Source organism: Rhyacophila brunnea, unplaced genomic scaffold (assembly GCF_057557595.1).
Source record: "Rhyacophila brunnea isolate RB1 unplaced genomic scaffold, BYU_Rbru_1.0 scaffold_9, whole genome shotgun sequence".
NCBI lineage: Eukaryota > Metazoa > Arthropoda > Insecta > Trichoptera > Rhyacophilidae > Rhyacophila > Rhyacophila brunnea.
In genome coordinates, this window is record NW_028233361.1 from 38,518,571 (window position 1) to 38,543,138 (window position 24,568).

Sequence of the window (24,568 nt, forward strand, 5' to 3'; positions counted from 1 at the left end):
CACACATCGCACATAGAGAAGTTATCAATTATTGATTTAACCAAAATGAAACAAGTCGGTACCACCACTCCACGAAGATTGATCAAGCTTTGATTTAAATTTAATTAAAGTTATGTTTTTAATAATTAAAGCAGCAATTCATATAATAAGTATATAAAAACTGAAGGTTGAATTTAAATCATTTATGCATATCAAAAGCTTCCTAAGCATAGCTGTAAATTAATACAATTATTTCACATAAACTGACAATTAAAACCACATAATATAATTTTATTCATAGACCCATTTATAATATTTACTGTGAATACTAAAAATATTTTTAAATGATTTATTTCCTATGTGTTCTTGATTTATGAAGATATATTCGACAAGACCGACAAAATATTGGAACTATAGTAAAAAATATTTCCTGCTAAATGAAATAATATTATTTAATGACAACGCAGCCTTCGAATTAATTGAGTTAATTGAATTAGTTAAATGGATAACACATTTCATTAATAATTTTATTGTCTTTACACTAAAACAATATCGGGACTGCTAACCCAAGAGGGCATAAATGACAATTTACAACATAACAGGAGAGCAATTTATAATAGAAAATACATTGATTTCGTTTTGTCACTAGTTAGTGACAGATAACAGTGGCGAGAGGTGGAGGAAGGCTGTTAAGATTCTACATAAATAGTGCACACTAAACTTTGTCAGTCATACTTATTTGTTTTCACTAAAATAAGACTACAATTTACAGATGTTGTTACAGTCTATCTACAAAATATCTAAAATTATATCATTAAATCATACATCATTTTGGATATTTTATAGATATATGTAATAATATTTTTTATCTGTTATATTTTGGTTTAGGCAGGGCTTAATGAATTAAAAAAAATAAACAATAACATTTATTATGTATTTCTAATTCAACAAAATTAAAAAGTATGAATAAAAAGTGTACACAATTTTCTCGGAACACCCAAAATATACCTAAACTATTATGGTTTGTTTTAGGCAGGGTTTAATTGATTTTTGAAAACTAACCAACACTATCTGTAAATTGTAGTCTTAGTTCAATAATAACAAATACGTATGACCAACAAAGTTTAATGTGCACTATTTTTTCTGGATCTTAACAGTCTACCTCCACCCTTCACCACTGACAGATTCCAAACCCTACCAAAAAGTAGTTGTAACTTCGTCACGAAATAACTCTTGCTGATGATGCACTAGTGCAGGGGCGGGCAAATTTTTTGGATGGAGGGCCAAATTCAAGAATTCAAAATGAGCGGCGGGCCGCAAGTAAAATACCATTTTTAGATATACACTATTTATTATCACGAAAAATAAACATGACAAAAAAAATAATGAGAAGAATGAAGCTGTTGTACATTTTTTAACATTTTTTTAAATTCAGGTGTTAATTTTGTAGTTGACATTCTTAAAACTGCTTGTAAATGGGCATCGGAGATATTTGTTGGTAAAGATTTTTTATTGAGGTTCATGATCGAAAATGTTTGTTCACATATATAGGTTGATCCAAAAATAACGAACATTTTTCTTGCATAATCTTTAAGTTGGTCGAATTTGTCTGAATTAAGGGCATTGTAAATTTTGGAGATTTTTTCACGACTATCCAATTCTCTTAAATCAGTGTCACACTGCAGATCAATAATCTCAAGTTGTAGCTCTGTCGGTACACTATCAATATCTATTGAAAATGGATCGCGTACTATTTTAATCTATTGTCAATATTTTTTAAATAAATATAAAAAAGTTATTCGTAATCAGAAGTACAATTAATGATGGCGGGCCGCAAAAAAATACCAGGCGGGCCGCAGTTTGCCCCCCCCTGCACTAGTGTAACATTCAATATTGTTAAATAATCTAACCCCACGAATAACTCATTTATCTCAAAATGTGTATTACTATCTTTTATCTGAGTGACGTCGATATATTGGGTAAAATAAAATTTACTTCGAGGGGTGGGGGGGGATTAGTTAATATGGCGCATTAATATAATAAATTAATAGTGTGCTGACAAGGTATAGGCGAAAAATATTGTAATATTATAAATGTGTACTTATACAAAGGGGGGAAAATTACGGGGGGGGGGGGTGGCAGTAGGGCACAGATTCCTTTAAGAGTGTGTACGGAATAAAATAACAATATATTATACAATAAACAAAACACTAACTTCACTTCTATTTTGTTTATATTTAATTAGATTAAATGCACTTTTCGGGACACATAAAGATCGAAGCGCGGATCGCGCGGCAAGTTTAAAAATGAATTTAGCGGCGATTTGTACGGGGGATTGCAATTACGCACGGTCGGCGATGTACTGACTGGTACGTGTTGCATTAAAATTAATTAATTAAAAAAAAAAAAACATTGATCATTCCGCCGGCGCTGTTCGATTTTCGAATTACCCAATGTCGAAGCGTTTTCCGAGACGCATCGCGAGCCGCGGCGGCCGTGAACCATCGGCAACAGGGCCAGATTAAAAAAAAAAAATATCCGCATACAAAGAGATAATTATTAAGGTGGTAAGTTTAGTGTGACACAAAACAGTAAAAATCACAGCACAACCCGGGACTATACTCCGTAAAACACAATTTAATCTAACTGTACTAACTGTAGAGCAAATTATTCTTGTCATTTCAGTATGAAATCTGATAATATTGTCTATTCAATTCTAAACTATCTTAAACGCCAAACCATAAAATGTGCAGGAAAACGAAATTTAGAAATTACGAACCTATACTTAATTCGATTTTAGATCTGTAATATCAGTGTGTTTCACATTACAATTAATTTTGGGGATTTTTTCCCAATTTCAAATTTATGAAAAACAATGCAAATAATGTCACTTACGATACTTAAGAAGTGGCTTGAAAATATTTTTTCTTAAATTCAATATAATCATACGCATTTAGGGTTTGTACAGAAATGTTGGACATTTCATAGAGAATCGATTGGTGTAAAAACGTATTTCGAAAAATTGGCGTTTAGGATAGTTTAGAATTGAAAAAACGAATTATATTATTGTCCGTTTTCTTTCAAGCGCAGTGGCACTCCTGTGCGTTTTTACCCCATTTCGCAAGGGAGCCTCCAAACACATCATGGAATACGAATATTACAAACACGCGAATAATACACCTAAGTGCATACATCGATCTGTTAACGTAAAATAAGTAAATGCAAAAAAAAAATATAATAAACTGAATGTTTAACCACTCTCCGAGTCCACCAGACATTGGGGACGTCACATATTTTAAATAACAATATTAAAGTAGACACGTTAGCAGAATAGGCCAAATGCATGAACAAAAATCTGCAATAATCAACAACATTGGAATATAAGTAAACTTGAATTTATTTACGAAATAATGAAATTTGAATGAGCAGACTTGACGGTGTGTGCCACAGGAGGCTTGAAGATTGGTCAGCTAATACAATTCGTCAGCTGAATGCAGAACTATTCTAACTCACATTTGAAATATTTTGCAGAAGAGATTTTTGAAACAGCCTACTTCAGTTATTTATTATTTATACGGACAAGTGTATGCACCATTTTTTTCATCAATAATCCTACTAAAATACGATGCATCCATTTATCCATAAAGATAATAAATAATTTTAGTAAGTTGTTTCAAAAAACTCTCTCCTCAAAAATTTCAAATGTAAGTTAGAATAGTTCTGCATTCAGCTGATGTATTGTAACGCACTGGAATGCCCTGAGTGAGGCCAATACACCCTGCGAAAGATGAAGAATCAAGAATAATGGTGAAGATATTCAAGTTTTCATCAACATGAAACGAGTGCACAAGGTTTACCACTACACACAGGTAATACTGAGACATAACGACATCCCCCTCACGCACGTTAAAATCTCTCTCAAATCATACAGACTTTCATCTCACTCTTTCCATTCACACATGGACGACGCACAGAGATTTTCCTCGGCGAAACTTTCTAACGAATATCTTGCATGAGTGTCTGTGCGGATTTTACTCTTGTGTAGTGGTGTTTTTTTAACGCATTTTATTGATAGTTTTAAATGCCTCGTTAGTGAAAATGATATAAGTACATTTATAAATTAGTAATAATTAAAGATGGCGGACGCGATATTGATTTAGCGATGGCGGGAAAACTTGCGCGGTTTGAATATACTCGTAGTTACAGGTGTGCAGCAAAGAAAACCTTATCGACTAGAGTTAGGTACTAGACGTTGATTAAATATTATGAAAGTGGGGCTGAAAATTCATGGACTGTATTCCCGTGGGTCTATTCTATACACAAGGCGGCTATAATAGAGGGTAGTTTATCATATTTACGTATTGTAGTATTATAATTATAACAGTCGTCTCTGTTCTGGCAGAACACACTAACTGGAGAATACTAGTTTTGAGTAATTTGACTTTGTAGTTATTAAAATGTTTGAAATAATGGTCTATCATGTGAGTTTATTAAGTAATCGTAAAAAAGGATGACTTTAAAATAAAGACTGTTTATTTATTAAGAAGGTTTCCAGACGGTAAAGTTTGAAATAAGGAACATTTTGGTACTAACTCAATATGTCATTTTTTCGAATTAGTGTCTTCTGCCAGAACAGTGACGGTAAGTTAGCCGTCTAAACACTGTCTACCTCGCTATAAAAGTTAACACAACCTAGAGAGGTGCTGTTAAAACATACCTACCACTTTTTGACAGTTCAGACGGTTAATTTATTGTAACAATTAACCGTCTTAATACATAAATAATATGATTAACTACCCTCGATGGCCGCCGATAGCAGCCTTGTGTATAGAATAGATGTGCTGGACTAAAATTAGCTGCTATTTATTTCGCACTGCGGATTCATTTGTATCACACTTTACCATTTTCGATGGGATCTGTCAAAGGTCGTAAACATTTGAAATTGAAAGCCTTCAGGCGCGCACACAAAAAAATGGTTTGGCCATAATAATTTATTATTGATTTTTAAGGCGGCGGGAGGGGGCGGCGTCATCAATATAATAAAACAGGTGACAATGGCGGTAGTGTAATGAAACATTAGTGTATTTAGTAATATAAGTGAAACAATCACAAACACCCAGGCGTTGAGAAAAATCACAACTATATTGTGACCTCACCGGAAATCGAACCCGGAGCTTTCGGATAAAAGACTAGCGCCTTAAAAACTGCACCACGAGAGCCGCATTTACCCCGCCTCATGGCCCCCACATCCTGAAGAATTATCGGCGGCCCCCCTACCTATCGCTAAGTTTAAAGCCAGTCTGACGCTCTACGTTTTCTAAGTAGTGGTGTTCAAGGTCAAATAAAAGTCAGTGTACTTTTATCGATTTTTTAACACATCGAACTATTGAGTTGTCGAGTATCAACATACTACTACAACCAAAAATAGCATCGCACTTTATATTTTAAAATGGTAATAACCCCGAAATAAAATAGTTCCGCAGACGACTTTTTTTACTATCAGAGAAAATTTAGGATGTGTGTTTATCTCATTTATCTGGTCGCCTCGCTACGCCGGGCCGTCCTTGAGCCAGGACCCCTAGGCTAGAGCCCTGTTAGCCCACTTCGTCAGTTCAGTGTTAATTTCTTCCAAAGTTCTAATGACTCGATGACACTGAGCTACTTTACAAGCTACAAGACAGCGAATTTACAATCTGCTTGTAAACTCGCCCAGTGTTATCTTCGAACTAGCTAACAAGCGGATTGATTGATTGGAAGCCGGGCCACTTTACACGCCACATGCTGGCGTGTGTACCGATATGCGTCTGCGCAGTAGAGTGATAGTGGCGACCTCCCGGTAAAAAAACGAACTACTCAATACGTCCTGTCAAAATAGTACCAAAAATGACGGTTTCAACTCGCTAGCTTGTTGGCTTCTGAGCGAGTGGAAACTTTTGTGTGTCATCATCACAATCGCACTAGCTGACTCGCCCGTTTTTAAACTCACCAACAAGCAGCTTGTGAAGTAGGTCAATGTCATCGAGGCTTAATGTAACAAAGATTATTGAGTGGTTGGCGACCTACCTTGCCGAATACTTTGACGTAGTCATACGTCAAAACCAACCAAAGCGTAAACAATCGCTGAAGTATAACCAATGCTGTATATATCGTTTATCTATCACATAAGGAAAATATTCACTAACAATTTTTAGTATCCACTGACTAGGTTATATTGTCATATTAGGTTAGCCGCGATGTGATTTTAATCGGGGGGTATGTCCGAGATTGTAATACAATAATATGTCTGCTATACAATTTCATTCGAAATGGTCCCGTTTTCCCGCTCAATTCAAATGATCCGACCTACTTGTGGGAAAAACAAATCATTGCCTGTTTGCGTGCGTTCGCGCGCGACCAGCGATGCGAGAACGCGTGGCGTGCGGCGACAATAATTTATTGCGATTCCGCCGAGATCGAATATCAAAAATATCTGCGATTCTCAATAAATTGTTTTGGAAATGACCTTGATTACGATTTCCAGATGACCCATCCATTATCTTGTAGTAAGAGAAAAATTGATTAAAACATGTAATTGATCAGAACTTTAATATCCACGATTCGTGATGTGTTATAAACGAATCTTTGTTTTTTATATGGATACTTCAGTACCTTACTATTAGCAGCAGTGATACGTATGACGTACTTGCTACTAATACTGTTCAACATATTCTTCAAATCCTTCATAAGATTATCAACTATCTATAAAATACGCGATCAATTAGTTGTACTCTCTTTAAAATATATCGTCTCTGTTCTGGCAGAACACATTAACTGGAGAATACTAGTTTTGAGTAATTTGACTTTGAAGCTTTTAAAATGTTTGAAATGGTCTATCATGTGAGTTTATTAAGTAATCGTAAAAAGGATGACTTTAAAATAAAGACTGTTTATTTATTAAGAAGGTTCCCAGACGGTTAAGTTTGAAATAAGGAAGATTTTGGTATAACTAACTCAATATGTCATTTTTTCGAATTAGTGTCTTCTGCCAGAACAGTGACGATATATTATATACTGTTATATTTCCATCAGCCAGGTGAGAAAGCCCACATTAGGCAGCGTGTAGAGATACGGAGTTAAGCGTCAATTACATTGAGCTTCTTTACGAGCTGTTTATTGGCGAATTTACAATCTGCCTGTTAAGTCGCCCAGTGTAATCATCGAACAAGCTAATAAGCAGGTTGTAAACACTCTACCGAGAAAAGTTGAAAGCCGGTCAACTTTACACGCTACACGCCGGCGTGTGGGCCTACTGCGTCTGCGCAGTAGAGCACAGTAGCAACCTCCCGGTAAAAAAAACGAACTACGTTCTGTCAAAATAGTCGCTGGCTTGTGGCTTCTCAGCGAATGGAAAGTTTTGTGTGTGATCATCAAATCGCAGTAGCTGAATCGCCTGCTTTTAAATTCGTCAACAAACAGCTCGTAAATAAGCTCAATGTAATTGACGCTTTAACGAGGGGTTGCTAATGCGAATTTAAAAGCGGGTGATTCAGCTACTGCGATTGTGATGATGATACACAAAACTTTCCATTCGCTGAGAAGCCAACAAGCTAGCGATTACTTTGACAGAACGTAGTTCGTTTTTTACCGGGAGGTCGCTACTACCCTCTACTGCGCAGACGCAGTATGCCCACACGCCGACGCGTAGCGTGTAAAGTTGACCGGGTTTCAACTTTTCTCGGTAGATTGTTTACAATCTGCTTGTTAGCGTGTTCGATGATGAATGAAACTGGCCGACTTTACAGGCAGATTGTAAAATCGCCAACAAGCAGCTCGTAAAGTAGCTCAATGTAATTGACGCATAATTAGCTTTCAGTTACTCTTTTGATCTCATTAAAAAGTTTTGACGAAAATCTTTTATGAATATATTTTTAATATCATTGGGGACAACATGCATCCCTGTCTCACTCCTCTTTGAATTTAAGCGCTTTTAGTAGTTTTAATGCTGACGTTGAGAGTGAGAATTTGTTGCCAGCACAGGTGCAAGAAATCTATCGTACCTATCGCCAATTCATGTCGATCTTAATACGCAATGGCATTTTCAAATGTCTTCAATCATCCGACAATATTCCTATCACTGTATCATAATACGGTCAAGATCAACTGTCGGCTAATAATATAATTATGATATAATTTATTGCCCATGGTTTGAGAAGTGCCACAGCTCAGTGAGCACACTTTCGATAATCAGCGCAGCAGACACAAGAAACAAAAAAAAATATTAATAATATCACTGTGCCAGTAGTTAAGACTGAGCTGAACAGGAACAAGGTCATTCATAGTTCATTCAGAGACTAATCTCAGCGTTGAAAGGACGTCATTTTAATTCAGTCTAACCTCAAAAACCTCTAACCATCGGGGATTTATTTTAAGGAACGCAATAATTATTATTTACAATTCTCGGTCGAATGAATATCATTATTACTTTTATTATTATTACCTCCAAACATAACATATGCGACGTAGCCTGGTGCCGGCCGACGGAATACAGGGCTGTCAAAAAATTTAAAGTTAAAAATAGCTTACTGTACAGATGGAATAATTACATACTTCCAAGCGTCAAACGGCATACAACATTCATCTAAAATAATTATGAAAAGACTAGCTGATTATGTTATGTTATTTTTGTATTGTTCTTATTTTTTTGCTTATCAAAATATTTCACATATTATCTGATGATGTGTATTTTGGATATATCGTAATATGTATCTGGTCTCATTAAAATTGCTATTAAGTTGATATAACATAGGAAAATCTGTAAATCATTAAAATTTTAATTTCGTTATAGTTTTTAATTAAACCGGTGCAATTACATATTAGATTTAAACACTGGTGTACTGTGTGACTTTTATAATATCAGATAAAACTGTAGTATGTCAGCAGAAGAGTAAACAAAACCCAGCTCATGGGATAACCGAATGGTAAGCAACTGTATATATTATATTTTCCCGCCAAATTGCACACAATTAAAAACAATTTATCATAAAAACAAGTAAGACGTCTTTGACAGCCCTGGGTGATTGATTCGATAAAGTCGGGAGTTTTTTTTGTCTTGTTCTCTGCGATCGCTAGCTTTGAAAAAAAAAATCTATGGGTGACCACGTTAATAATCATTTTTTATGAGTATAAATTATTTCTTGCATTGGCTTTTATTAATTAATAATTATTGTACCTACCAACTAAAAGTAAAGTTGCGTTACTTCTTTGTAAAAGTGTCAGACTAAATTAATTAAACTAATCGGGTAAGTAATAAAAAGTCATTAATTGAGTTAGCATTTACTTGGTAGAATTCCATTTTAAAAGAAATGAAAATATAATTAATTATATTTTCATTTCTTTTAATAAAAAGTCACTTTCTTTTATAATAAACAGACATCACTATATTAATTTTTTTTAAATATGCATTAGAATTAAACAATATGTACCTATTTTTTTTTAATAGTTATGTAATAGGTCTTATATATTCAAAATAAATACTATTCATTAATAATGTTTTTTGGATAGCACATGAAATAAAAATGTAGGTAGATATGTATTTCAACATCCTTCGTATGTTTAGCTCTCGGACAATTTCAGGTTAAAACGTTATTAATATATTATTATTAAGTTTATATCGTGGCTATCCATCATATTGGTTGCAATGTTTTCCACCAAATTGAATTTAGTAACATTTACGTAAGTATATTAGAAGATATCATTTTTTGGTCACCCCATATTTTATACACTTTGACAGTGTTATGATTTAAATTAAATAAGAGATCATTATTATTACTTTAGACCAAAGCATTGTCGGCGACCTTTGCATATTACCAGTAGAGCAACAATTCCGGACCACATGTAAAAAAATCATATTTTCAATTCTCAAGGGCAATTCTGTAGAGCGTCCCCTTTGCAAAAATTGCAATATGGCGAATGCGTTTAATAAAAAATCAAATATCAAATACTCAACACTATCTATTTGAAACACTTATTTAAAAAATCATAACTCAAGTGGTCAAGGAGTGAAACACAAACAAAATGCATTAAGTAGGTATATTATGTATTTTTTACACAGAGGCGGATGGGAAAAACGAAATGTATTTTCGCGCGTGTGTATATTTTATTTATTTTTTTTAGACTGGGTAACAAAAATATATCTCTTTTTTAATTAAATTATTTCTTTTATTCAACGAATAAGACACACGATTTCAGAATGTAACATTCTATACACTGAATATATATAGTTTGAAAACATCTCATGCATATACCGACACACTAGAAAAAATCGTTTTTGTAGAAAAAATACGACATACCTACTGTCGCGAATCCAGCAGATACAGGTTCAAGTCCTGTCGGGCGTCGTATTTTTTTTTTCTACAAAAACGTTTTTTTTCAAGTGTGTATATGCAAGAGATGTTTTCAACTTATGTATATTTTATGCCTTTATATTACCCTAGGTTAGGAAGCAGACAGGATTACGCGATGTAATATACGTTGCCAAACAGCTGAAATGGAGATGGGCGGGGCACGTTGCTCGCCGATAGGACGGCCGCTGGACAAATGCCGTCATCCAGTGGTACCCAAGGGGCACGAAACGGCCAAAGGGTCACACTAAAAGCCGCTGGATTGACGAACTGGTAAAGTTCGGCGGAAATACGTGGCAGTGAATGACACAGGACCGAGAGAGTTGGAAGAAGCTTGGGGAGGCCTTCATCCGCAGTGGATTGAACCCGGCTGATGATGATATTACCCATGTTCACGTACTGTAGTTTAAAAGTTAGATACGATCTTTATTTAACTACGTATGTTTTCAGGCTTAAACGTGACATAAGTGAGAATTCGCCATCCTTACTGGTAGTGCTTTGTGTGACCCTGATCTAAGAAATCGAGAACATCAGTTTGTTTGTTCTCCCAAACTGCGGTACTAACCTGTCATTGGTGATGCCAATTGGAAGGGTGATTGACCTGTATTCAACCAAACTGGGTTATCGATATATCTCGCTTACGTGAATTTAGAATGTTTTAAGTAATTGTGTTTCTCATTATTATGGTTTATATTAGATAATTACGTTATGTATGTCTATTTATTTGAAACATATTTAATTGTGATCGTATTGAATAGGTATCAATAACGTGTTAAAATAACTTCAATGTTAAATTAGATCATGCTGACAAATCTTGAAGAGAAAACACCGTGTCCGTTGAAGAACTGAACAGTTCACTAATTCTAAGTCTAGGATATTTTATATTTTGTCTCAATGTCTGATTGAATCTTTTGTAGATTTAATTTGGGATATAGGATATTTCTGCACTTTGTCAATAGAAATGTAAATACTTATATATTTGTTTTGTTTTACCAATACCTATCTGTTGTGGTTTTGTTTCATGCGTATTAATAATAACGGAAGAGGTAAGAGGTAAGGCCTTGTGAAATGAATGAATAATAATTATTATTAAAAAAAAGTTTGTCCATCCGTTTTGTTAATGTAATTGTTCGCGAATTAATCAAGAAATAAGAAGGTATACCCGTTTATTATACATACCTACATAGTAAGTTAATAGGCGTTATTATTACTTATTTTATTTCTATCAGTCGAACTCGGTTATTACGATCGCGAAAATAGCGAGATCTCGGATGTAATGAGGAAAAATTCGTTGACGTCATGTTAGTTTATGATTTTCTCCATACATTTATTCACTTTTATAACGAGCTACTTATCGGATATACCTACCGAGAAAAAATATCGTCAAAATTTTTCTTAAATTTCTGTGAATGTGTCGATCGTTTAAAAACATTTTCAAGCCTAAGCAATAAAATCCGATCGTAGAACGATGCCGCCGGGATCGGATTACGTTTATGACACTAGTCAAGTGTTCAAGTAACTAATTGGTGTTTCCGACAACTTTGAAAAAGTACCCACGCATATGGTTGAAATTTCATGTAAAAAATCCAAGCTGAAGTCAGTGGGTACCTACCAGTGTTCATTACAATAAACAACTTCTTTTGTAGTTTATGAATGTTTCGGGGGAAAATTCTAATTGTGTATGTTTTTTTGTTTGAATTGCGACTTTTTGTGTTATGTGACCGCTCATTTAAAAATACCTATTCTCTGATTCTACTCTTAAAAGTAGGTAAAAAGTTCTCCTGAACTAACCACCATTATTATGTAAAAAAATTAAATGTAAAAAATTATATTTAAAAAATTACAAAATTCTAAATCAATAAATTAAAACACACGCGAACTACACATGCGTCGCCTAATTTACTAGTAAGTATCCACCTTTAGTTTAAAGTTTAAACCGAGTGACATCAGTGCACCGCAAGACAATGGCAAGTGTGCCGCAGTGCATTGTTTCGACGCCTTTTTGGAACCGACGCCGAAAATTCTATAGAAGCGCTTTCCCTACAGATTCAAGAGGAATTTGTTGAACCGAGGAACGACGGGATACTAAAACTGAACTTCGCCGATGTTTCATTGGATGTTTTCTGGATTTTGATTAATAAAGAATATCCTCGGATTTCCGACAAGGCTATTGCAGTTCAACTCCCATTTTCTATGACATATCTATGTAAGTTTTTCAACTTAAGTTCTAATTAAAAATGATAAGCAGTCGTGCTTGAAGGATCTTGACAAGAACCTCGGGTTGCTCTTTCAAATATCAAGCCAAAAAATTTTTTTTTTATGTACGTTGAAACAAGCTTAGGTATCACATTATTAGTTATTATTGTATAATAACTATGTTATATTGAATAAATAAGTAAATACATATATTATATTGATAATACACATACAGTACACTCTCAGTAATCCGCCGCTCGCTTATCCGACAACTACTATAAACCGCCGTTATTTTTACTAGTTGAAAGCACAAAATCAAGCTCTATAATTCGCCGGTATTCGATTGTCAAATTTAGTAGTCCGCCGCGTACAAGTATATAACGCAGATGAGACGGGTTTATGTTGGAAACTTCTCCTTCGTAAAACGTACGTTCATCGCGAAGAAAGTAATGTACCAGGAAGGAAAGTGCCCAAGGCATCACAATAATTATGCCGTGCTCCAAGGAGACACATAATTAAGCTTTTGGTCATAGGAATCCTAAGCCATTCAAGACTATCTTCCTCACTGAACAACTGGTTGTGTCAAATGATTTACTATTTAATATTTAGTTAATAAACTTAGTTTATAAATATGTATAATTTAGAAAATACTTGATTTTGATTATAAATAAAACCGTAATTTGCTAGTACAAATTTATCAAAAAAAAAATATTTTTACGAAATACCAGTTTAATTTTTACCATATTTTGTATGTATGCCGCGCCGCTTTCACTAATTGGACACTTGTCTAGTTTTTGGGGTGGCGGATTACTGAGAGAGTACTGTATGTACATGGAAATATGTAAAATTAGTTTTTCCTCATATGTTATGTACCTATACTTAATTATTTATCAAATAAAAAAACAAATTAATGCATTTGTGCATAATTTTTTAACTTGTGTGCGTCTTAGAATTCTGGGAAGCCTTTGGTGTGCCGTGGGTGGAAAAAGGTTGCGGAGCATTGACATATACGATAGTGATCGCTCGAACGGGAGCAATGCGTTCTGTACTAATTGAGAATTACCTTTCATGACACATTATTTACAATTGGCCATTTATTACGTATTACTACTTATTACTTTCTGCGATTAATGCCCTGCCGCCATACGAGTGAATTTATGAAAGTAGTCAATACTTATGCTAATAATGAATAATAGTAGCCGTCCATATACGAAGTCACTCTCTATGTAGTATGTTTGATATAATGTAAATATTTGTAAAGAATGGGATAGGATACTTTGAAACAAATAATATTGCACACGTGCCAATGGTTCTACAAGACTTGTGTATATAATTATACATGATAATAATAATTATCACAATTATGTCGGTCAATATGGCGATTATCATGGTCTGTCAGATTTCGCGCCAAAACTATGAATTAAAACAAACTAATAAATGCAGGTAGGTATTTAAGATTTCATTTTTAGCAAAGAACTTCTTCAACTGTTTTAGTGTTTTACTGAGCTTATTTATTCTAGAGTCGAGCTAATACATAATAAATCAATACGTTTGTGGAAATTTAGTTCATAGATTGTACATGCAACAATGTGCAATACCCAATCCGCTGATGAAAGAAGAAGCGGTTATCAGTAATATGGTTCTCTCGGATTCAGTAGCCCTGATAAAGGTGAATGAGAGCTGACATCAAAAGGTGAAAGAAAAGAAAATTGCAATTTTCGATCCTAATCGGAGCATATGGGCCTCCACAAGATGGAGGTCGTATAAACAGATTTTTTTACGAAGAATAAGTTGATAGCAGCTATAGCTGCTATTTGCTCAACCCATCGGGTCCTTGCACTGCATTAAACCCGAAATCCTCAGCAAGACGGCCACCGCTCTATGCACTAGGCTAGTGTTTTTGTGACACACTACAAAACTAATTATTATTTCGAACACATTTGCACTTATACATATACTATAGTTGTCGAATAATTTTCGCAGGTTATCCTCGCGACACACTGGTTGGGAAACACTGCAGGTGTGTTTTTCCAAAAACTAACTTTTTTGAACATACATAACTTGAAAACACCTCAGATATATACCTACCCACTAGGAAAAATCATATTTGAAAAAAAATACGAAACTCGACGGGATTTAAACCCTATCCAACCTTATGCTATTATGCTAAAAAACCGATAGTCAATAATAACGCAATTTGATAAGCATTTCATGCATGACCTACTGGTTTAAATTGACGTACTTAGATAGGAGGCTCATAGCATAATTGGTTAATACACAGATTGGCGCGACACCAATGGTTATACGGGTTCAAATCTCGTCGGGTTTCGTATTTTTTTCAAATATGATTTTTTTCTAGTGGGTATAATATATCTGAGGAGTTTTCAAGTTGCGTATGTTCAATATTATATGGAATGTTACATTCTCAAAAATCTTGTGAATTATTCATTGAATAAAAGAAATGGTTTATTACTAACTTTTTTGTTTATTTTTCATTTCTCGGAAAACGAAGGTCAAGTGCGACTAACGCGAGCATGCAAGTGAAATTTTATTCATGACATTTTAAGTCATATTTTTGTCGAGACAAACAAATAAGTGTTGTGTTTGAAATTATGCAGAAAATTGGTTGACTGGCTGGACTCCAATGTGATATAGTACCAAGAAATTGGGTAAGAATATTATACAATTTTCATAAAATTAATTACTTTCTAGTGTTTTCGCTTTGCCTGGGCCAATGGCGGCTGGCCCTTTAGGTCAAATGGTCATTGAACCTCCAAAAATATCGAGACATTGTCAATTATAAAATTATTACTAGCGAGACAGACTGGCAAAGATCAGCTAGTAATTATTATTACCTATCGGCTACGCTAAAGCGTCAATGTTAGATGCACGCTAATGTATATTATGTACGTGTATGTAGTTACAATACACACAACGTCCAATTTGTCGTCTTAACGCGCTTGGGTCAATTTAAAATTTGAAAGAAATATTAAATATTTCTTTCTCTCTCTTTTTCATATGTGAGATGGAGAGAAAGCTCAAAGCCTTTTTTTATTCATATCATTTTGTCGTACCATTAGGGTTCATTTCGATCATTGCCGAAAATGAAAGAGAGACATATTTTCAATGTGTCAAATGAAACAGATACATTATATCGTTGTACACACGGAAAAGAATTATTTCTGAGTACCCTGGTCATACAGTAGGTACTACAGTACACGACGACGACTCGTACTTCTGACAGTTGAAAAAGTTGTTTTAATGTAAATAATATTTGGTACAGTTATTATAATAAATAGACACACAAAGTTTGGTTTTTAGTGATTTATAACATTTTTGTGAAGTTTTGTGGCATTGGCGACGTAGCAAGTCGACCTGATTTACAAAAAATTATAACATGTTGTGTGCAATTTCGGTTAACGATGGTTGGCGATGTGAAAAATGTAAATGTATGTAAGTATCTACCTATAAAAATTTCTAGCACTTCTTCTATAATGTATAAAAAGCCAATTTGCAATACGTCTTTTAAGTATACAACGAAAAGGTAAATTAAAATAATATATTCAAAATTGACCTACTACTTTTTCAGGCCTAAGGCCACCAATGTTTGGGGCGTTGAATCGCCTAGGGCCGGTCCTGAGTAATATACTGTATAAAAAAGTAGGTAATAAGTATATAGATTTAATATAAAATATAAAAAAAACATTCTGCAAGTTTAGTATTTAATATATTTTATCAACTTTTTTTCTTTATTTCCTATTTTTTCATTTACTTAAAAAATTATCATCTTTAGTGTTATTATTATATAAAATCACTGAAATTAATAAATACCTTAATGAAAAATAGTATGTGTGTGTTTGTGGGGGGGGGGGTGTAAATTTACCACACCGGGTGACGGGTAACACCGACCCTAGTTGCACCACTGCTCAGATGTGTTGATGATCCGCACACACAATAAAAAAATTAGAGGGAACGTTGCTTGCCACGTAATATCTGTCACTTTAAATAAGTGTACCAGTTCCGCTAATGAACCGGGCTAACGTTTGTGCCGACACGGATACCTCTAATGTTCGCCCTGCTACATAAACTCGCTGTGCAGAGGGTGTTGATTCAGAAGAATTAGGTATGATATTCCAAAAGCCAGATGGCATTACAGTCGCATAAGCAAGTCGCAATGACCCCGATGACCAATCAGCGCTCAGCCAATGGGGGTCAATCGGCACTCGGGCTGCCAAAAAGTATTTGTTTTTAATATCAAGTCATTCTAGATATCCAGAACAAAAGCGTAATTGCCAAGTTGACTAATTGGTGTTAATAAATTTAATATAAGATGTAATTGTGTGAGTATTAGTATTGATTTTTGGGATTTTTAAAGCAGATTGATAAAAGCTATATAATAAAACAGCTGGTAAAAGGTAAGTTGACTTTTTAAGATTCTTGAGATTTTCAACATTCCCTCTGATCCTCTGTTTTTGCCGTGTTCTCATGTCGCACCGTAAGTGTAAAACCAAGGCATCTGTAAATTTTTCAATTTCGAGATTAAATGCAAAACAACTGCAAAAGTCGTGAACTTGATAATGTAAAAGTGAAGTAAATCAAATTTATTTATTTTACATATAAGAACATAACAAATTATAAATTCAAAGCGTTCACGACATGACATAAAATAAGTGTTAATAATTTAAAAAAATTATAATACCAAGAAGTGTGAGTTAATAATACAATAGGTAATAAAATAAGAAATAAAATAAGAAAAGAAATAAAATAAAATAACAAAAATGACAAAGTAAAAGTAGATGGAAGCACACAGAGTGAACTTTGATAGACCCTATCTTAAAAACTTATAAAACAACGTCCACCTATATTCACCTCACGTAAGTGGAATATATCAATATCCGAAGCGATTTCATTAAACATGGTTATTGCCCTCCCAATTGGCATTACTAATGGCAGGTTAGTTCTGCACCGTGGGAGAACAAACAACGGATGACCTTGATTCTGCGACTGAAAGAACATGCAATATAATGTAGATATAAACCAAATATTATGGTTTTTTTTTAGAAACTCTATTTCTCCTAACAAAACGAAGACTTCAAACCCTAATATATCCAAAATATGTCTTTTGCAGATGCCTTGGTTTTACACTCACGGTGCGAATTGTGTTGATTTTTGTACATCAACTATCTCTTGAATGACTGTTGAAACTAAATCGATAAGTAGGAATGATATTTCAACAAAGTTGATCAATTTGTAAATTGAGTTGAATAAATGTGAGGTCCTTTCTATTTTAAGTCTAGCACCAGATTTTAAATGCATTAATAGCGCCTGTACTAGGGATTCCAATCCCGGGATCCCGAATCTCGGGATCCCGAGCTATTTTTGATACCTATGAATCCCGGGATTGATAAACATAATCCCGGGATTTCGGGATTGACTTTTTTATCAATTTTTATGGAAAATAAAATAGAAGCGAAAATATAACAGAAAAAATACTTTTAATAAAATTAATAACAATATTTTTAATAATAACTACATTAGAAATAAACTGAGTTTGAATGAAGATTGATTTATACCCACGTGTAAGTTGCCGATTCATTTTATTTTTTCACATAAATTATTAAAAATGGAAAGATTGGAAAAAACAATGCTTTGCACTTTTAACAAAGTAATTCCACCATGATATCATACGTTTTACGGCAGTTCCATATTTGGCTGACTAATTAGATTTATGAAGCGGAAAGACCATAAGTACGCCATGATTATTTGCTTTACTATATTATATGTCGCTAATCCATTCATTATGTCTTTACTATCAGAAACAGCAATCTCCTATTAAATTCACATTATTATTTATATTACAATATTATTTACTGCGTTAAACTTGTGTATTTATGTAAGATTGAACGTATACAATATTAACAATAAATGTCTTAAATAGTATAAATTATACTAGATTTATTTTTGACCGATTTTATCAATGTTATTTGTAAATATGAAAATTTTGTATTAACAATGGAAAAAATGCCAATCCCGGGACCAGTCCCGGGATCCCGGGATTGTCAAATTGTAATCCCGAAATCCCGGGATCAGAATTTTGGCTCGGGATTGGATTCCCTAGCCTGTACACATGCAGCAATAGTGAGTATTTTAAACTATCGTGACAACAACTGTTTACGTGTAAAAGTGCTGACTGTCTCTCTAATTCATTTTTTAAGAGTGAGCGAGACGCGATGTTGCCATTTTATGATACTATTTCGTACTATTTGACAGGTAGTGAAAATCGGTCAAACTAATAAAAAAACAAATTAAAACAAATTCGTTCGTAGTTCGTTTTTGTGCCGGCAGGTTCGCCACTATCGTTCTACTGTGCAGGCGCAGATTGAAAAAATCTTACTGTCACATGAAAATTCAGAAGCTTCCAAACCTTTTTGATTCATGCATGCAATCTTGCCAATATAATTGCCACGATAATACTTACTGTTAACAGTAAATCCATGCGGTAAACGGGGTATTATTCTCCATTTTACTTTTATAATTCATCGATAACCATAGATAAAAAAAATTACAAAAACACAAAATATAAAAAAACATTAAGTAATGAGAATAAAGGGGAGTCCACTGGGTGGTTAAACAGACCCTATTTTAAAAACAAGTTTATTTAATTTACAATTATTCTATTTATATTGTGCTGTTTGCATACCTATACAGTGATGCCAACCGTACTATAATTTTGGCCCGCGTACTATGTACGATATAAAAGTCTGAACATACTATAATTTAGAATTTACGAAAAAATAGTTAATTACTTTAGGAGTATTTTTTTGAAAATGCAGAAGAGTGTTGGTCATTCAGCGCACACTATATTTTTTGCCGAAATACTATAATTTTGGAGGCTCTGTACTATAATTCCACTTTGAAAATATGGCAACACTGTACCTATACCATTGTGTGACAATTAAAAAATATCTGAATAAATATCGGGAAATTAAAAAAATGGCAATAATTCTGACTGCCGACACGGTGCTGCCCAACTATCTCACTACTTTTGCAGCTGCCACTATATTTTGATCTATGGATGTAATTTAGAGATCATTTAGATTAAACATGACTCGACATTCTATGCATCTCAGGCTTAGACACAATCTTGACAGAACGGTTTCTGAACCCTTTCTACCATAAGACCTCACTTCAACTGTTTACATAATATATAGTTGTATTCAGGTTTTATACAGCAGTGTACCGTAAACCTTCATAAAATTCGTTCACCGGTCTAAAATACAATTCAATTTGGAGACGACATAGTCATGCAGAATAAACAAATTTAATTAAAAACTCACCACAACAGCCCCGCCTGCGAAGGTATCCCGCATCCTAGCCTCATCGTGCGCATCTTGCTTCGCTGTCTTCCCTCTCTCCCTCAGTGATGTCCGCCGAACCGAATGAGCCCTAGACGATGAAAGCCTGGCTCCGGGAGTGCCCTTCCTTCCGCCGGGACCCGTGCCCCCTGTTGAACTGGAGCCGGACACTCTCGTTCGGGTCTCCCGCTCTGTCAGAAGTTGGGCTATGCGGAGACGCATGTCGGGGTCTTCGCAAATGTCTACATAGAAAAATAGTACAATGGATCAGTGTTTCGAAAACTATTTTGACCTGCGGCTTTCAATAATGGAGATTAAATTTTCACAACACTTTTTAAGATGGCTCATAACCTCATGTGCAGTCAATAAGTAAAGATGCTGTCTAGCAGTGATGAAGACTCCTTACTAAACGATTATTTAGCCCTTACTTTATAAAATATCAATTGTGTAGACTGGACAGGATATAATATTTAGCATATGTTTACCTGTACAGAAATGTGTTCAATGGAAGTAATGAAAATCGACATTTGAGTCGTCGAGTTGCAAAGCCTGGTCTGGACATTTAAAAAACCCCAATAAATTCTATGATATTTTCTATCATTGTTTTATGACAGTAAATATGATGAAAAACTAATATTATAATTCGAGTGCTTAAAGTCAAACAACGTTATCTACAAAAAAGTTTTTTTTTTTTTTGAGATAACGTTATTTTACATTTACGGCCACATGATAGTCAAACAACGTTATGTCAATCTTTTCTAATTTCTTGTTAAATCGTCAGTAAAGTTTAACGCTAACTACATAAGTTACCCTTGTTTTCATATTTTTTTAAAACTATCCCTATAAATTTTAACATCATCATAAGCAAGATAAACATACAATACACAATAAATTATAAAATATTAACATTAGGTTTTAAATAAACATTTCCCTTGTTGAGTTACAAGAATCTAAAATAACGATTTTTGGTTCTCCTGTAAAGTTGCACTTTTGTAGATAGTGTTGTTTGACACTAAGCCCTCGAATTATATTAACAGAGTAGGTATGAAGTGATAACTATTTTTTGTAATTTTCTCTGAAGCAGAAAAAGTCATCAGAGCAGATTTTGTGACTCCACGACTCATTTATTTGTAGGCATATTTAAATTATCCACAGTGACATCTATCTACTAACAATGGAATCAGGATTATTATAAACATAATTGACAAGTTAAAAATGTATGGAAATATCATAGAAAATCCATTCTTTAGAAAAACTAGCATAACCAGAAAAATGAAACTGTATGTTTTCAAATATAATTGAATTAAAATAAAATTCTGCCGTTGATGGTTATATTATTCTGCTATAAACGTTTGGTTTGCAACAACCTACCGGTTACCAATCGCTTACCTGTCACCGTTTCCATGAGATAACACCGTGAAGAAATTCATTCCCCTATACCCTTCCTGAGCACGATAACGAGCACGTCGGCTATACTGTGCACGACCTCCTCTTTCAGTTGTTTGTCACATTTTTTGAGATTACAACAGGGGGGAGCGCGAGACAAGACGTTTACACATCAAAAACTTGCACAAATTACCTGCAGGTGTTTCGTCATGCTTGTTCTTGGCATTGAGGTCAGCTCCGTTGTGGACGAGTGTCTCCAGTACCTCCATCTGCGCAACACACGGCCAGGCGGGTCGAGCAAACGCAAAAACACATGCAACAATTACACGTCGTCAATTCACACTTAGTTAATCACGCAAAAATCATCAAGAACAGGTGCATACACAAGCGTCAGGGTTCACGGAATGCAATTTAAAATATTCAGCTCTACAGTCGCAGTCATAATCTACCCATTAACTACCCAAACTGTTTTTTTTTATTCTTTTATCTTGGTCACAATTCTATAACCATTGATTTTAAGCAACAAGAGTTATTGTACAGACGCTTCACTGTGAATATGTCACAATATAATACACACGGCGGAGTAGTGACTAAACATCTGATGGGTTACAGGTTCGAATCCTGTGTCTGGTATCTTGAGATGTCATTTTTACAGTCTGTGTTTGATTCAGTGCAAGGACCCAATGGGTTGAGCGATCATCAATCATTCCTTGTAAAAAGATATTGAGGTAGTTTTTATTTTGTGGAGACCAATATGATCCGCTTGGTAGTTGAAATAGGAATCTGTCTTATCATTTTTATTATCACAATAATAAGATCGTACTGTGATTTAGCGCCATCTATTTCTTTTGATTTGAACAAAAATCTAAGTTACGCGGCATGGAGCGTAGGTTATCCAGACCATGCACACAAGGATTTGGCAAATGTGTAATAAACAATCTTCACAAAGGAAGTCCATTTCTACTAAAATTCTGACTGTATCGTTAATTTTATTTTGTGTGTGCACCCTATCATGAGGTAATCAATTCTTAATGATGATTAGCAGTCAATCAGGCGATTGAAGTACATACTGACCACCAGTGGCGAAGGGTGCAGGTAGTCTGTTAAGATCCGCCATAAATAGTGCACACTTAACTTTGTCAGTCATACGTATTTAGTTTCATTGACATATACAATTTACAGATGGTGTTGGTTAGTTTTTAAAATTCAATTAAACCCCGCGAAAACCAAGCCATAATAAATAATAGTCAAAAATTACTTGTCTGTCTATAAAATATCTAAAATTATGTAATTAAATCATTCATAACTTTGAATGTTTTATACTTAGATATAATAATATTTTTTTATCTATTATAGTTTGGTTTAGGCAGGGCTTAATGAATATAAAAAAATGAACTAACAAGATGTGTAATATTATGTATTATTAATCCAACGAAAACCAATAAGTATGAATGTAAAAGTGTGCACACTTTTGTCATATCAGCCAAAATATACCAAAACTATTATGGTTTGGTAAAGCAGGGTTTAATTGATTTTTAAAAACAAACCAATACCATCTGTAAATTGTAGCCTTAGTTCAAGAAAAAAAAATACGTATGACTAACAAAGTTTAATAATGTGCACTATTTATGGCGGATCTTAACAGCCTACCTCCACTCTTTGTTACTGTTGACCACATCATGTTAAAATTTAACACAGCAAAAACAATCGATATACAAGCACCCTACCCCACATTCAGTTATTAAGCCGTGTTGACAAAATGATTAAATTTCGTCACTGTTCTGGCAGAAGACACTAATTCGAAAAAATGACATATTAAGTTAGTAATACCAAAATGTTCCTTATTTCAAACTTTACCGTCTGGAAACCTTCTTAATAAATAAACAGTCTTTATTTTAAAGTCATCCTTTTTATGATTACTTAATAAACTCACATGATAGACCATTTCAAACATTTTAACAACCTCAAAGTCAAATTACTCAAAACTAGTATTATCCAGTTAGTGTGTTCTGCCAGAACAGAGACGATTTGTTCAATATAATTTGAAATATGAATTTTTAGCATTTTAAAAATACTACATAATATTATAATTCAAAATTCATAATTACATACTAATGTTTTATGAATTTTTAATTATTTTCTAAATTTTGAATTAACGTATCCAATACAGTATACCAGTGGCGAAGAGTGGAGGTAGGCTGTTAAGATCCGACATAAATAGTGCACACTAAATGTTGTCAGTCATAAATATTTGTTTTCATTGAACTAAGAATACAAATCGCAGATAGTGTTGGCTAGTTTTCAAAATTCAATTAAACCCTGCGTTTGGTTTAAGCTGTGTTTAATTGATTTTTAACAATATTTGCAATTTGTAGTCTTGGTTCACGTATGACTGACTAGGTTTACTGTAGTGCACTATTTATGTTGGATCTTAACAGCCTATCTCCACCCTTCGCCAGTGCTGTATACTAAATTATCACTGTGCCAACTGGGTCCTATTACACTCATTTAGTTACACACTTACAAAGATCATGCTCTACAAAGATTGCCCTATTTTCTATTAAAATTCTCTTTTGAGTTTCTCTTTATTATAGAAATTATATATTATGTTTTAGCAATAATGACATTATCAAAGATTTAACTGTGAGAAACGAACAAATTTGTTTTTTTAACATTGAAATAGGTTTTTGACATTGACATACATACATGTAATATAATATAATTTATATGAATTGTATTTATGGATCACAGAGATCAGTAGCTTTTACTCCCACTCCTACAAGGCCGATTATGATTTTCACTGTACAGATATTGTGGACTGTTCCTTATCAAGTCATGTGAAATAAGGTAAAACCTTTTTATATTGATATTAAATTTCATGATACGTTAACATTTTAAAAATAAGTAGTAATAAACATTAATAATAAGATGTATTAAGTGCAAAAAGAATAATTGTTGTGCATAAAAATGTCTTTGAAAAGTTTGCGTTATTTCAATAAAATAATCTGTTTCATTAGGAAATATAGAAATGTATCTATGTACTATTTTTTTATTATTAGCTAAGAAAAGATTATACAGTGAGTTCTCAACATATGACGTGGTTCGTTCCGCCACCTAGGTCGTATAGCTCGAAATGGTCGTAATTTAAATATCATTATAATAAGCGAGCACTTGTTGAATGAGGTGGCGTAGCATACCTTCGAAAAGTCCATATATTACATATTTTTAATTGCATTATTGATTTGGCAAAAAGCTACAGCCATGTCCATTGGG

General features: G+C 34.0%; 1 protein-coding gene across 2 annotated transcripts in view; it reads right to left on the reverse strand.

Annotated features, from left to right (window-relative positions):
- Positions 1-24,568, reverse strand: part of MYPT-75D (Myosin phosphatase targeting subunit 75D) — a 63,202-nt gene that overhangs the window by 10,647 nt on the left and 27,987 nt on the right. For both annotated transcript variants that reach the window (XM_085959688.1, XM_085959687.1), the window contains exons 8-9: positions 21,489-21,564; positions 19,892-20,151 (exon numbers count right to left, since the gene is read on the reverse strand). In XM_085959688.1, coding sequence (XP_085815814.1) covers positions 19,892-20,151; positions 21,489-21,564 — 336 coding nt within the window. The remainder of the gene's footprint in view (positions 1-19,891; positions 20,152-21,488; positions 21,565-24,568) is intronic.